General features: G+C 33.6%; 1 protein-coding gene across 1 annotated transcript in view; it reads left to right on the top strand.

The window, feature by feature from the left end:
* Positions 1 to 1,534: 1,534 nt before the first annotated feature.
* LOC149793292 (uncharacterized) overlaps positions 1,535 to 15,107 on the top strand; it is a 47,861-nt gene continuing 34,288 nt past the window's right edge. Inside the window, exons 1-8 of the mRNA XM_089966346.1 lie at positions 1,535 to 1,649; positions 3,996 to 4,193; positions 6,209 to 6,412; positions 7,458 to 7,490; positions 8,592 to 8,741; positions 9,303 to 9,344; positions 11,048 to 11,155; positions 12,891 to 13,031. Coding sequence (XP_089822472.1) covers positions 1,550 to 1,649; positions 3,996 to 4,193; positions 6,209 to 6,412; positions 7,458 to 7,490; positions 8,592 to 8,741; positions 9,303 to 9,344; positions 11,048 to 11,155; positions 12,891 to 13,031 — 976 coding nt within the window. The 5' untranslated portion in view covers positions 1,535 to 1,549. The remainder of the gene's footprint in view (positions 1,650 to 3,995; positions 4,194 to 6,208; positions 6,413 to 7,457; positions 7,491 to 8,591; positions 8,742 to 9,302; positions 9,345 to 11,047; positions 11,156 to 12,890; positions 13,032 to 15,107) is intronic.

Below are 15,107 nucleotides of genomic sequence, written 5' to 3'. Positions count from 1 at the left end.
TGAGAGCTAAGAGAAGGGTGACGAGACTTGTGAAGTGGGTTGCGAGCCTACTTGAAATTAATTATAGTTATGTAACCTGTTTTATATATAAATATATCAAATAAAAATACTCATTCATTTCAGCCCTTCATACCGACAAATCATCGAGTGGCATTTCTGAAGATGCACCACCGTCACCCAATGGAAACGGTTGCTCTTCCGTACCCAATAACTGTGACGCTCTATGTTTGAAGATAGATGCATCGGGATGCATTACCTGCACGTGCTCCGGAACAGAAGGTTGGTAAACTTAATTCGGATGGGACTCCAGTTTACACGAAAGCAACTGTTTACAAATACAAGAATGATGAATTTCCAATTTATTCATCTATTTATCTATGTACCGGCCTACCATCCATCCGTTTATAAAAAGTAAATTATTCTCTCTTTAAATTTGCCTGGTAGCTTTGCAAGTAAGCGCATACATGCGTATGTCTGTATGCATGTAGTGCATACATGTATGTATGATGTTTTAACACCATACAAATGGTTTTAATTCATAAAAGTGACAATCAATGAAATTATTATTTCATTTTATACTGTTACGAATCTATGCTCTTAAAATAAGCAACAAAAAAGAGAGAAAAACAATAAGCTTTGCAAAATTCAATAATCCCAGATTTGCAGACACAAGCCCTAATAATAAAGGTTCTGAATAAATTTTAGTGGAAATCCAAATCCAAGGTGTTGATGTGCCTGTGGATGGATCGTAAAGTGTTGATGTTCCGACAGTCTTTTGTTGGATCACAATACTACAATCCAAGAACAAATTATTTGAAATTTCAGTATAAATTCAAGTCTCTGTTTCCAATAACATTTTTAGAGCACTTTATATTTTCAGAGAAGAAATAATTTGAATAATTGCATAATAATCAAATACCGTACACAACTATTTTAATGATTCTGCTCGGATGTTAAAGCACAAATGAATAATCTTTCCAGTAGCAAGATTATATAGCCTTCCATTTGACCTCAGGTCACAATTAACATTTTCTAGAGAAAAAAATATTACCTAATGGTAAATAACCGTCGAGAAAATTCTTAATCTTTACAAAACAAAATGTTAGTTATTATTAGAAAGTCTTGTACTATAATTATAATATATAACCTGCAGAATGTCAGGTACACGAGGTAATTTGTAGGGGAATTCCAAATACTTAGGCCCAGTCCGAGTAAATATGTTTGCTTCTATTAATAATGATCCTGATAGTAAACCCATACACATAGAGAACATTATAGCTATATATTAGTTGTTTACATAATTAAAACAAAATCAATAATTCAGGTCAAGTAGAAAACAAACTTGATTTTGGACAAGGTTGAGTCCAACATACAATATTATACTACAATAGCATATTAGTGAAATAAAAATATTAAACTACTAACTAACAAACAAAGCACATTAAATATGTCTAACAATACTTTTAAAATTTCAGCTAACAGAGGTAGTAGTGGACTGAGTAGTGGCTCTCTCACAGGCTCCGCCATTAAATTACCCCATTCGGCTATTATGAATTTGAACGGCTGTTCTTCATTTCCCGCCGGGTGTCCGGGAGAATGCGCATCATTAGACTCAAATGGTTGCGCTATTTGCAAGTGTCCAGTGTCGGGTCAGTAAGCTATATATATATATATATATATATATATATATATATATATATATATATATATATATATATATACAGAGAGAGAGAGAGAGAGAGAGAGAGAGATCTGTGATCTATATGGGTCTGTGATGGGGTATAAGTCTATGTGATGTATATAGGTCGCTGTGATGTATACAGGTCTTTGTGGCATATGTAGGTCTCTGTGATGTATATAGGTCTCCCTGATGTATATAGGTCTTTGTGATATATATAGGTCTCTATGATGTGTATATGTCGATGTGATGATATATTCAGACAAAGATCGCTATTTTGCTAAGGCGACACCGCTTTTTACATGCACACGCATTCGTTCCTCAGAGATAGAAAAACATAAAAGCATAACATAGAATTTTCGCTTGGAGAAATTTTACAACCCCTCGCAGAATAAATAACGCTTTCCGTCCAATTGATTTCAACTGCGTTAATACTTCGTTACTGAAAGTATGTACATACAACCTTGATTACTTGAAATAGATTTATTTTCCTCCTCCGAACAGTGAGATTACAAATGTTACAGAAAAATGTGTTACTGCAATCATATTCCCACCACTAGGATATGTTTATTTCTAGGTTCTTTTTTTTATTAAGTGTGCCTAATCAACCAAACAAAAATGTTATGTTATTAATCCATGAAAAACACTATTTAAATTAGTAATGTCACAAAAAATCAGACATTTGACTTCCTGTCGTATTTTTAGAATTTAAAATAGTGTCAAATATTCATTTTGATATATTAATCAGAAAATTATACAGTTAGGTATAATCTGAATGTAGCATGATACAGATGTCAGAGATGGATAATTTGAATGTATCGTGATACAGATGTCAGAGCGGTATAATTTGAATGTATCATGATACAGATGTCAGAGAGGGATAATTTGAATGTATCGTGATACAGGTGCCAGAGTAGGATACTTTGAATGTATCATGATACAGATGTCAGAGAGGGATAATTTGAATGTATCGTGATACAGGTGCCAGAGTGGGATAATTTGAATGTATCATGATACAGATGTCAGAGAGGGATAATTTGAATGTATCGTGATACAGGTGCCAGAGTGGGATAATTTGAATGTAACATGATACAGATGTCAGAGAGGGATAATTTGATTGTATCGTGATACAGATGTCAGAGAAGTATAATTTGAATGTATCATGATACAGATCTATGACATTTAACTGAAACAAGGTGATTGTTTTTCCTTGACCCATGTGATTTTACAATGTACAAAGGTATATTACCGTAGTGAAATCCAAAAACACTACTAGATCATGAATAGATTGCACTGAATAATTTTCAATTCTAATCTTATTGTCTTACTGTAAATCAAATTAAAATGAAATTTTTTAAAAATAATAATTTTACTTATTTTTCCCAACGGTTTGTCATGCTTTTGTTAACACTTTTCTACATGTGCATGTATATATGTGCGAATGGCGCATGTATGTGTGCGTGATTGCGTGCTTGTGTGTGAAATAAAAACTTATAATTAGGTTATTCAGTGAATAGACCTTGGCATCAACATTTTCTGAATAGATAATGTTCAGCATTCCAAATTTTGCTGCCGTAATACATAACATATCTTTACTATTTACTCAACTTTTGCAGACAGAAGTTAGATGGCTGTGATTGATAAAAGCGTACGCTTTATTACACTCGTCCCCCTGCCCCCCCCCCCAATTGTTTTGAGAACATGCACTTCATTCGACATTGTATAATATCACTAAGTTTTAAAACTGTTAATTACATAATATAATATAATATAATATAATATAATATAATATAATATAATATAATATAATATAATATAATATAACATGACATCACATCACATAATATAATTGTTGTTGTTGTTGTTGTGGGGTTTAACGCCATTTTTCAGCACGATAGGCTATACATGGCGGCCAGTATTAATGGTGGAGGAAGAACCCGGAAAACCCCAGAAAGAACCACCGACCCACGAGAAGCTACTGGCAAGCTTTCTCACATGCCCACATTGGCTGAATCTTAGACTCGAACCGCCGCAGACAGAGGTGAGATGGCAGTGATCCGTAACGAAGAGCGCTTTAGACCACTCGGCCACTCGGGGCCCCCATAATATAATATAATATAATATAATATAATATAATATAATATAATATAATATAATATAATATAATATAATATAATATAATATAATATAATATAAAATAATATAATATAATATAATATAATACAATATAATATAATATAATATAATATAATATAATATAATTTAATTTGATAATACAGCAATGAATACTAGCTTTTAAAATTCCATGCATACCTAGGTGGTTCAAGTGGAAGCGCAGGTGGAAGGGATAACTCAACTTCCGTTTCCGTTGTCGCTGTCGATAACGGGTACAATCACGTCAATTCTGGCGCAATGAATAACGGAAATGGTTGTCCTGCTTTCTCAAAAGATTGTCTGGACGAATGTGCAGCTATTGATGAGCATGGATGCGTAGTGTGCCAGTGCATAACATCAGGTATTATGTTAGCTCTCTGATATTGTACTTTTCTTTAATGATGTCTTTAGAATATCTGCTTGAAAATAAGAAGATGACATACAAATTTTCTTCAGATTATTTTCGAGTATGGATTTTGAGACGTTAGAACGGACTGTTTTGAAAAATCTTATGCATATTTCCCTAAATGTTTTCATGAAATAAATAAGAACACTTTGATACTTTTAATTTATAAAATTAAATTTATTGTATTTTTTCTAAATATAAGTGAAGAGATGTTTCTGTTCTTTCGAGTGCATATAGTAAAGTTAATAGACGTAAATAATACATGCATTTCGATGCCATTACACATTACATATTTAGGGTATACAATATATCTTAATACAAAATTTGTTTTCATTGGTTGGTTAGTAGCTGTTCAATACTGTAGGTTATTAGTCGTGAGCCGAAATTTGCCTCAAGTCATGTAAAAGAAACGGGTACATAATAAATTAAATTAAATAGGACATATTTTTTGTTATGCAATTCTTTAGTAACGTTAAATAGAACTTTGCAATTGTTAGGCCATTCTTTAGTAATTTTAAATAAAACATTGCTATTGTTATGCCATTCTTTAATAACGTTAATTAGAATATTGTTATTGTTATAACATTCTTTAGTAAAGTTAAATAGAACATTGCTACTGTTATGCCATTCTTTAGTAACTTTAAATTTCATATTGTTATTGTTATACAATTCTTTAGTAACGTTACATATAATAGTGATATTGTTATGCCATTCTTTAGCAACGGTAAATAGAACATTGTTTTTGTCATGACATTCTTCAGTAACTTTAAATAGCATATTGTTATTGTTATGCAATTCTTCACTGAAGCATCTTACTATAACCCTGGTCAAAACCTTTTAGAAACAAACATACATTATACTAAAATATGGTCAATAAAACAGAAGGAAGAGTATTCTTGGAATAACAAAATTCTCTGGAAATAATGCATATGCTTCTTTTCAAATCTCTTTTGTGATGATGTTTAATTACATTTAATCTGTAATTTACTTTAAAATAGGAAAGAAAAAACATTATTATCCATATGGTTTGCACATTTGTCTCATTATGAAAATCCCTGACGTCATTACTCCTATCAAGTGTTCTCTCAAGAATAGATACTAAAATTCTCAGACTCTTTTTCACTTCTAAAGAGATATAAATGAAACTTCCAATATGTATCTAAATGCAAAAGGGAAAACACTTATTGGTAGATCTCCAACTTTAGTATTTGTACACGTAAACAGAAGGACTTCGGTAGATCTCCAACTTTAGTACTTGTACACGTAAACAGAAGGACTTCGGTAGATCTCCAACTTTAGTACTTGTACACGTAAACAGAAGGACTTCGGTAGATCTCCAACTTTAGTACTTGTACACGTAAACAGAAGGACTTCGGTAGATCTCCAACTTTAGTATTTGTACACGTAAACAGAAGGACTTCGGTAGATCTCCAACTTTAGTACTTGTACACGTAAACAGAAGGCTGCTTGAGGACTTCGAATGACCAGCTTTAGTAGTTGCTTTTGTGGTATGATACATAATTGGTTACAGTACCACGACGTCCATTTATGAAACTCCGAAGTAAAATTATATGACTACCCAATGTCCATGTCAAGCAATCACACAAACACTTCCTTATCTATATGTGTGTGTGTGTGTGTGTGTGAGCTTTGAGTTTCGAGAACTCGAATAGTATTGATTAGATCAACACTAATTCTGAAGTTCACCTATTTTTTCCAGTATTTAAAAATAATCATGTAAAACCTGACAGTTCTTTTACGCTAGAAAAGATTTTTCTCTATGCAATTAAGAAAGTACATATAGCTAATAGTTAAACTATCAACTCTCCCCCCATGCAAACAGGCTCATGGCACCAACCCTTATCCATGCCAATGAGATTACAAGGCAGATGACACTGTATAATATCGGTACGTTTGAACTGTTCTATTAGTAAATCGTAATTAATGTTTTAAATTCCATGTATGCCCAGGTGGTGCAAGTGGAAGCAGTGGTGGAAGCGATAACTCAACTTCAGTTTCCACTGGCGGTGGCGGTGTCGTAAACGCGTACAATCACGTCAGTTCCGGCGCAATGAATAACGGAAACGGTTGTCCTACTTACTCTAAAGATTGTCCTGGGGAGTGTGCAGCTATCGACGATCGTGGATGCGTGGTGTGCAGGTGCACAATATCAGGTATATATTTCAAAATTAATAAAGATGACAGTATCTTTTCATATTATCTGGAATTATGCACGATACTTTAGATATAAAATAACTTTGTTTTAAAGAACTATAGTCCACGTTAGGCTTACTATGTTTTCGCGAAGAAATTGAAATAGTTTTAGATTTAAATGCACAAGATTACTAAAGAAAAAGTGTTCATATCAACATTACAAATTATTATTATCAGAAATTTCAAACTGCCTGTATGCCCTTCTCTTGAAACAATTGTTTCATTTTAGAGTTCTGCCTTTTAAAGAAAAATATTGACAATAGAACATAAGTTAGTGACCTCTGTTCATTAAACACTTAGAAATATTTTGTGTCTCTCCGACAGTCTAACAGTACGTTATGACATGCAATTTAGTTTTGTTTTAACATTGAATCATGTTCTAAAAGAGTACAAGGATAAATTATGCGAAAGTGGAAGAACATAGGTTAAAATACGCTTATTTAAGCTGTGAAATGGACGTCTAAAAAAAACACCTTGGAAATTCAAAAGTTGATATGCAATGAAAGCGGTCTTCACTCCAAACAAAATGAGTAAATACTTAAGGACTTCATGAATAAGTTTCCACAAGTTTGTTGATATTTTTCCAAGAAAAATGCACATGTGTGTTTTAGTTTCCAACCGCAAAAATAAAATTAATACCTTGTTAATTATTAAGTAAAACATTTTTGCTTGTAGTTTATACTGAGCTTGCAAACTAATTTTTCTTGCCCTTAAAATGTACGAAGAGTAATCAGTATCAAAAGCTAAAATTTCAAATAATATCTGATATTAAAATGTATTTTAATTTAAGTCGCATCATTTCAACCATAACAATTATTTTAAACTTTCTTCTTCAATTTTTAATCCCTTATGTTACAAAGTAGTATAACATTTTTATCCATTTGAATGCATCCGTGCTATAAACAATGTAACTAATGTGTTTAGTGGGAATACATATCTATCCACTCTTAGTATGTTGTACGCTTCCACAATCAGCTGTATAGAACCAATCTTTAATATCGACAGGGACGCCAGGTGCTAATGGAACTTCTAAAACAGGTAAGCTATCACGAGACATGTTTTGATTATGGGATTTATCGTGTTATAATTAGTTTGAGTATAAAAGCTGTCGCAGACATGTTTATCATTATCATTATGGGGTTTATCGTGTTTCAATTAGCTTGTTGTGTATTAGCTTGTTTATATAAGCCATCACTAGAAATGTGTATCATTACGGGATTTATCATGGTTTAAATTAGCATGTGTGTATAAGCTTTCACGCTATTTGCATCGAGTATATTTTTAAAATATGTTTCAAAATGACAAGAACGGATGAATTTGAAACAGTAAAATTTAAATATTACGCACTTCTATTATCAACTATTGCAAACCTGGTAATACACCCTTTAAGAATTAAATTTATTTTCAATTATTTCGTGTTTTGTTTAATATAACATCATTTTTCTTCATTAGACTTTTCTTATCGTACGTTGGAATATATGCTTGCACAGTCCTTCTCAAGATCACAATGACTGATATATTTCAATGAAATTGCTTTCATTTATTTACCTGTTACATGGTTCTGCTAAAATCTATATCTCCATGACAAAGAAAATTGTATTTCATGTCTTGAACGTTTTACAGTTTCCACAGGTACAAGTCACTGTGTTTGTCCCTTGTAATAAATGGCAAGACAGTTTTAAAACTAGAAATACGTTTCGCGTTGTGATCTGATGATCTGTAATAACTGATGAATATGAAAATGTAGCCGAACGTAGAACTTCAACAACTGCTCGGACTGCAAGACATGCTTTAGGTATTGACCCTAAATTTCCCGCAGCAAATGTAACAGCCGCAATTTCTTGGTCTAAACAGAATACATATACCGTCATGAAGTCTGCGAAATACAGCTTTCTCATTACAACCAAGCCACAGTAGGATGACTAGTGCTCATAGAATTGCTTGATTTACGTAAAGGTAATATTTTACCCAATGGGATGAATAAGGTAATAGTTATATTTTTATAATCTTTTCATACTTCGAGAGCTAAATTTATGGAAAGGTCTCTTCTCGATCATTTTCCACTTGACCATCGTATCGTGGCTATTTAATAAATTTTCAGGGTATGGCATGCTCATAAATCTATATTCATACTATCAGGTACCACAGACACCGCATATCACAACGAATACAACCACCTGCCACCTGGCTCATCAAATAACAACAATAACTGTCCGCAATTTTCCGAGTCCTGTCCAGCCGAGTGTACTACATCTAACGACGACGGGTGTCCGGTCTGCTCTTGCATTGGTATGTGCAACGTTTATAATTAATTTTTTACTTCTTGGTAAATAAATTATAGCAAATCTTTACAAAAAAATTACAAAGCATGTAAGTTGACAAATGATTATGATAATTACAAACATTGTTTATAGATGACTTTGACGTTGAAAAGCTGTTTTCTTTAGTAATCTTTTAATCTGCCGTCATTGTACGTTTCTGAAACTCCATTCAAATATCGTAACTTAAAAGCAAATACATTTTATACAATTAGAACCCCAAACTCTAGTTGTTTTTAATTAGGAAAAGTGCGTTTCTGCCGGAAACTCAAATTGTATACAACGTCATAAATGTTGTAAACTCTGCCAATACCGAAAAGATCGTAACAGACAATCTGGGCATTGCCACAAAAAGGTGCAATATCATTTTGAACAAGTGATTAAGCTTGCTTGATGTTTGATTAAGTAGATGATGTACAAATCGTAATGGGGATGTTGAAAATGCAATTCTATAAATCCATATTTTTGGACCTTAATCCATCCTATGCAAACTGAATATAAATTTTGTCTTTATTTTGAAAACGTTATCCAGTTTCCGTTAGTACTGGCGGTGGAGTTACAAGTGGTGGATTGGGTAAGTGATTATTTGCGAGAGAGCGGATAGCGGGACGACTTCAAATTACCAGGTTCTTGCCACAGTAAATCCACAATCTCTGCTTTTAGTATTTTAATGAAAATTGTTTTGACAAAGCCATGTGACTTAGAAACTGTTCATCGTGCTACGAATAAGTCAACCAGACTTTTGTTGTAGAGTATTGAAAATAAATATCTTTATCTCACTGCAATATAGTCCATTTAAAATGATATTATTTTCCTGTATGTTTGGCAAGTCCACACGTATAAGACCCTGTCTACAAAGACATGCCAAAAAATTTAAAAATGGACGGACAAGGCCAAATTTGTTCCAAATATAAGACACTGCAGCAATAGTATTACAATTTATTTAATATTATATTTATCAAATGGTCAAATAACTGGAATGGCATTAATGTTCAGACTCTGTGTGTGTGTGTGTGTGTGTGTGTGTGTGTGTGTGTGTGGATGTATAGAGTTAAACGGCACATCAGTACACTAATGACTATATAGTGCCGGCCAATAGCCAATATGCAAAAATGGCAAAAATCAAACATTGCCAGAAACCCTAGGAAAATAAATCCCTCCGAACAAGAGAAAATATATAAATAGTAGAGCTGTTTTTTAATACAAAATCCAGATATGTATACAAAATAAAGATGAAGATAAAATGGTAAAATCCTTAAAATATGAGGTCAGACTCTTTATGTATAAACCAGATAAAAACATCCTCTGTTGGACGACCATAATATGTTGCATCCCTTTGCTGACAGGTTATCTCCCTTAGTCGCATGTTTGACAGAAGTGGGCCTATTCTATTTATCACAGCATTGGGCCTATTCTATTTATCACAACAATGGGTCTGTTATATGTATGTCAGCGTCTGGAATATTCTGTGTATGACAGCATCTGCATATTATATTTGTCACAGCGTATGGCCTATTCTATTTATGACATCATTGCTCCTGTTCTATTTATTGAGCCTATTTTATTTATCACAGCATTGGGCCTATTCTATGTATGACAGCACTGGGCCTATGCTTATCACAACATTGGGCCTATTCTATTTATCACAGCACTTGGCCTATTCTTTTTAAGACAACATCGGGCCTATTCTATGTATGACAGCATATGGCCTATTATATTTCTGACAGCATTTGGTATATTCTATTTCCCCGAACATGTGTTTATATCATCAATTTTGTCTACCGATAGAAAAAGATTAGTACTGTACGTACTTTGGAGTACATTTTATACCGTTCACGGATTGCACAGATCATATCTGTAATAATCGCATTAAAGTCTTGTCCAAATTCAACCTGCATATATAATGTGCCTGCAGATCAGATTGTATGTTGTTTGATCTATTGATTACGAATAACAAGCACCTGTTTGCTAGGCTAATAGTCGAATCATAATGCGGTAAACTAATAATGGATGTTCACTAATTCAGGCTCTCTGTATCTCGACCTTCTTTTGCGGACTTTGCACCTGTTTTGGTTCCAACAAAAACTGCTCTATTCCAAATAAACAGCTTGTTCGATTCAGAGATGTCTAACTGTCATATATTACGCCTAGTACGATAATCTTCGCCCCATTAATGTTCTCATTATACACCGAGTTTCGACCCTAAACAAGCTTTCATGTTTAATTGCAATTGTGAACTCGAACTTAAACCTGTTTTCATGTATGTTCTTTCTCTAGGAACAGACGGACAAGCAGTGGTTTGCCCACCACTGGACATTACTTGTCCTACTGACTGTATACATATAGGTAATGGAGGATGCATCTTGTGTAAATCGGATTGTAAAGGTAATTTGGAATTATAACCATTGGAGATTCGAAACATGTTGAACAGCCCTGTTGGGCCTTTTGGGTACATAAACAGGATAATTAATGTTACGTAACTATTGAGTGGAGAGTGATATTATTACCAACTACTAGCATCTTGTAACATAAGGTTTCAAAAAAGAAAAAGAAAACAAAAATCGAATTTGGATTACATTCATTTCAAACACTGCACCAAAATATGGATGGTACTTGATCTGAGCCTAGAACAAATATGGACAACATAACTATGCAATGAACAAAAAGTACCGCAATTGTCATATGACACGCCTGTCTGGTGCCTTTTACCCAACCAATGACCTTGGTTTTTTGTTAGGGACGTGATTAATATGTGATGCAGTGCAAACCTTGCTTATGTAAATCAAACAATCCGTAGGGGTTAAAAAGTGACAGTCTGGATTTAAAAAAAAAACAACAAACAAACAACTGCAACAACAACAACAAATAGGCCACAAACTTACATTATCGTTCGTTGTGTCCTTGCCCGCGAAGGAGTTGTATGACTGAATACGCGAGACACTGTCCAGATATAGAACAGGAGGATACCTTTGAACCACTGAAGATATTGAAATAAAAATTTCGCCAGTTATATATCATGTACTGACAGTTAGTTGGGTATCATAGCAACACACCGGTGCCTCAGAGTGAATGTCACATGAATGAAAATTATAACCCTCACTTGCCTCTTTGTATTTATTTTAGGCACATTAATTTGTAACCATATTAGCTACTTTAACGATACTTGGACCAGTTATATATTTTGACTAGATAGTGAAAACATGCCATAGTAACGCTAGCTATCTTAACAAGGTTATATACTTTGGTGATCTCTATGCACGTAAGAGTATAACCTTTGAAACAATCATAACATTTTAACGAAACCTTAGCATGTTATATATCTGGTCAGTGTATTGCGTATGTATGTATGTATATCAAGACTATGTGGTGCGATTCATACTATAACCACGCCCTTGAGTCACGACAAGAAAAAATATATGTAAACAAATATATTTTGCCTTGTCGTGATTCAAGGGCGTGGTTATAGTATGAGACACACAAAATAGTCTGGATTTGTAATTTGGCAGGGGTATATTAAAATGTTTTTCGTGATTTAAACAATTATTGTTTTTAAACTTACCAAGGATATAAGCCACAAAACCACATTTTCCCTTCCCATGACACTTTGAGTTGTGAGTTTGACTTTGTAGCAGGGTACGCATCATACTGACCATATAAAATCTCTTTAACGTTACAAAGATTAGGTCTAGACATGTTAATGTTAATGGAATGACGGACACACCATGGCATTATACGCGAGGCGTATCAAATGCAATTATCTCTGCATTTATCAAGAATATACAGAATTCCCCACATAATCCAAAAGTGTACAATTTGCTACAATATACTATGTTTATACAAGTAACATTTCTTAAAATATCGTTTTGATGTTACTTTGTCATGCAACAGTTCCGTTGCAAGGAATTGTATGGCAATCTAATCTTAAACGATGTGGGCGTACGTCGTGAGGGTAGTCCCTCTATGCTCTGGTCTATCAAACAAATTCAGTATTTCTCTGAGATGATAAAATGCATACTGAAAATATGTGGATTTTTGTAATTTTCCATCATTACCTGTGTATATATTTAATTCTCGAGTACTTTGTTCGTCATGTTTAATTTTTTTGTCTAATTTACCTCAGGTTCAGGTACCAGCTCCAGTGGTTCGTCTTCAGGAGCAATTACTGGTAACAACAACGGGTGTCCAATCATCGATTATAATACATGCAAACCTGAATGTGCTAGTTTCGACGCAAAGGGGTGTCTGCATTGCGACTGTATAGGTATAAGCCGTCATATGTTGGATCCTTTCAAGATTGGTTCTAATCTATTCTTAAATGATGAAAGAGCATAGCTTAAGATAATGGGGGTATGTTAAACTTCCGCAAGTGTAAATAAGGAATGTTTCCAATAACCCTCCTCCCCAATTCCCATATATTCTTTTACAAGTAATTGTTGGTAGTGTCAATGTGTTTAACGTTAGCGATAAACAATAAATAAAGAAGAGATCCGCGTTTCTGCCTATATCAAATACATGTATATTAACAAAAGACAAATTTATGGATATGGGTTCGAGAAACTTCAGGTGTACATTGTATGACTTATCAAAGCATTCTGTGTACACATAGCGATATAAATAAGAACATGTAGTGTCACATTTCACACGAGCACGATGGTCCATGTTTGCTCTATTCTTTACAATGCACATGACGGAAATATATTTTTGCTTTTGAAATCAGTTAATTGTCACAATATAAATATATGCAACGACCCATCAAGGAGGTGCTACCGGAAGTGGAAATGCATCAGGAAACAATACTGGAACTTCATCAGGGACATCTAATGGAGGCTCGGGGATTTTAAATGGAAACCATTGTCCTCTGTTTGATCAGTCCTGTGCACAAGAATGTACCGCAATTACAGTAATGGCTGTATTTTGTGCACGTGCGCAGTTACAGGTACAATGACTTTCAGTTGCTGCAAGATAAAGAAAATTTTTAAATATTAAAATTAAAATTGAAATGTTACATATTTTCACTGGTCTTAGTTATTTGAAGCAGACATTGTTTGCAGTACTTAAACAGTTGCCAGAACACGGTGGAAGAGCCAGCTGTCGACGGTTCACGCTCTTTTCCGAGGGTTGAAGCAAATGTTTTTCCCATATCAAATTGTGTATGATCGTTATTTGTACATATTCTAAGTATTTACTTTATAATGTACCAAATACCTGAAATAAAAAGTTTCGTATAGCACGACAAACTTACGTAGTCAAGTGGCACGTGCAAATCCGATGTTTGCATACGAGTAACATCACAAACTAATAACATGTATTCCTTAATCACCATCCAAAAGTTGTATCGCTTTCCTATTCATTATTTATTATTCAATACTACGCATTACGCATATGAACATTCCATTTGTAATGTGGCAATGCTTAGAGCTCGGGGATTTTTTAGAGCTGGCTATTAGTGTCATATTTTCTTTATTATGAAGTCAAACTTCCCTCTGGAAATTGCATTAGTAATAAATGGGGTGGGGTGGGTTTACGGTAAGTGAATCCAGATGAGCATCAATTAAGCAATGATTTTTTTGCAAACTGTCAACATTTATACCAGTACTATAACATCAAGAACATCGCAGTTTCTACGTTCACAATATTAACAGAGCTGGCACTAAATATTTTAATTTGCATTTAAACATAGGAGAAAACCACCATTAAAGCACTTAATGGCATAAATTCGTTAGGAAAAATCTTCATTTTCCTTTCACTTGACAAAATATCTTTAGAATATTATGTTAACATTTATGCTAAACGTAAATTTTGATATGTTTGATATTTTTAAATTAAACATGCTCGCAATTGTTGAAATTAATTTTTTCCTTTGAATCTGATACCAAACTATGCTAAATATTTGTAAAAATTAATAACGATCATGTACAGCTGATGTATTTGGAACATTTTATAACTCTTTTCCTATAGTGGCATGTATGCGTTTGATCTTTCGCGAATTGTTTGTTAATAAATAGATCGCCGATAGTTAATTTAACCGTAGTTCTCGCATTATCTCATTAAGCGAGGCTTAACGTGTGTTCCCCTGACTGGTTACCAAAAATAATTAAAGAGTATTATATCTAAAAATACTCTTTACATCTGCCATAGGATATGAATTGTTCTAAACTGGGAGGATATCTATACATTTGAATAAATAATTAATGCTATTAAAAAAGATCGGAGTACAAATATTTTGTAATAGCTTGGTATTTATACTCTTGATTCCATCTCTGACGCCAGCAACTAAGGCGTGTGTGACATGCATCAACAAGGCACAATTCGATTTAATGAACACAAATATTACCTC

This window comes from Sinohyriopsis cumingii, chromosome 8 (assembly GCF_028554795.1).
Source record: "Sinohyriopsis cumingii isolate HCF-2022 chromosome 8, ASM2855479v2, whole genome shotgun sequence".
Classification (NCBI taxonomy): domain Eukaryota; kingdom Metazoa; phylum Mollusca; class Bivalvia; order Unionida; family Unionidae; genus Sinohyriopsis; species Sinohyriopsis cumingii.
This window is presented reverse-complemented; position numbering and strand designations above follow the sequence as displayed.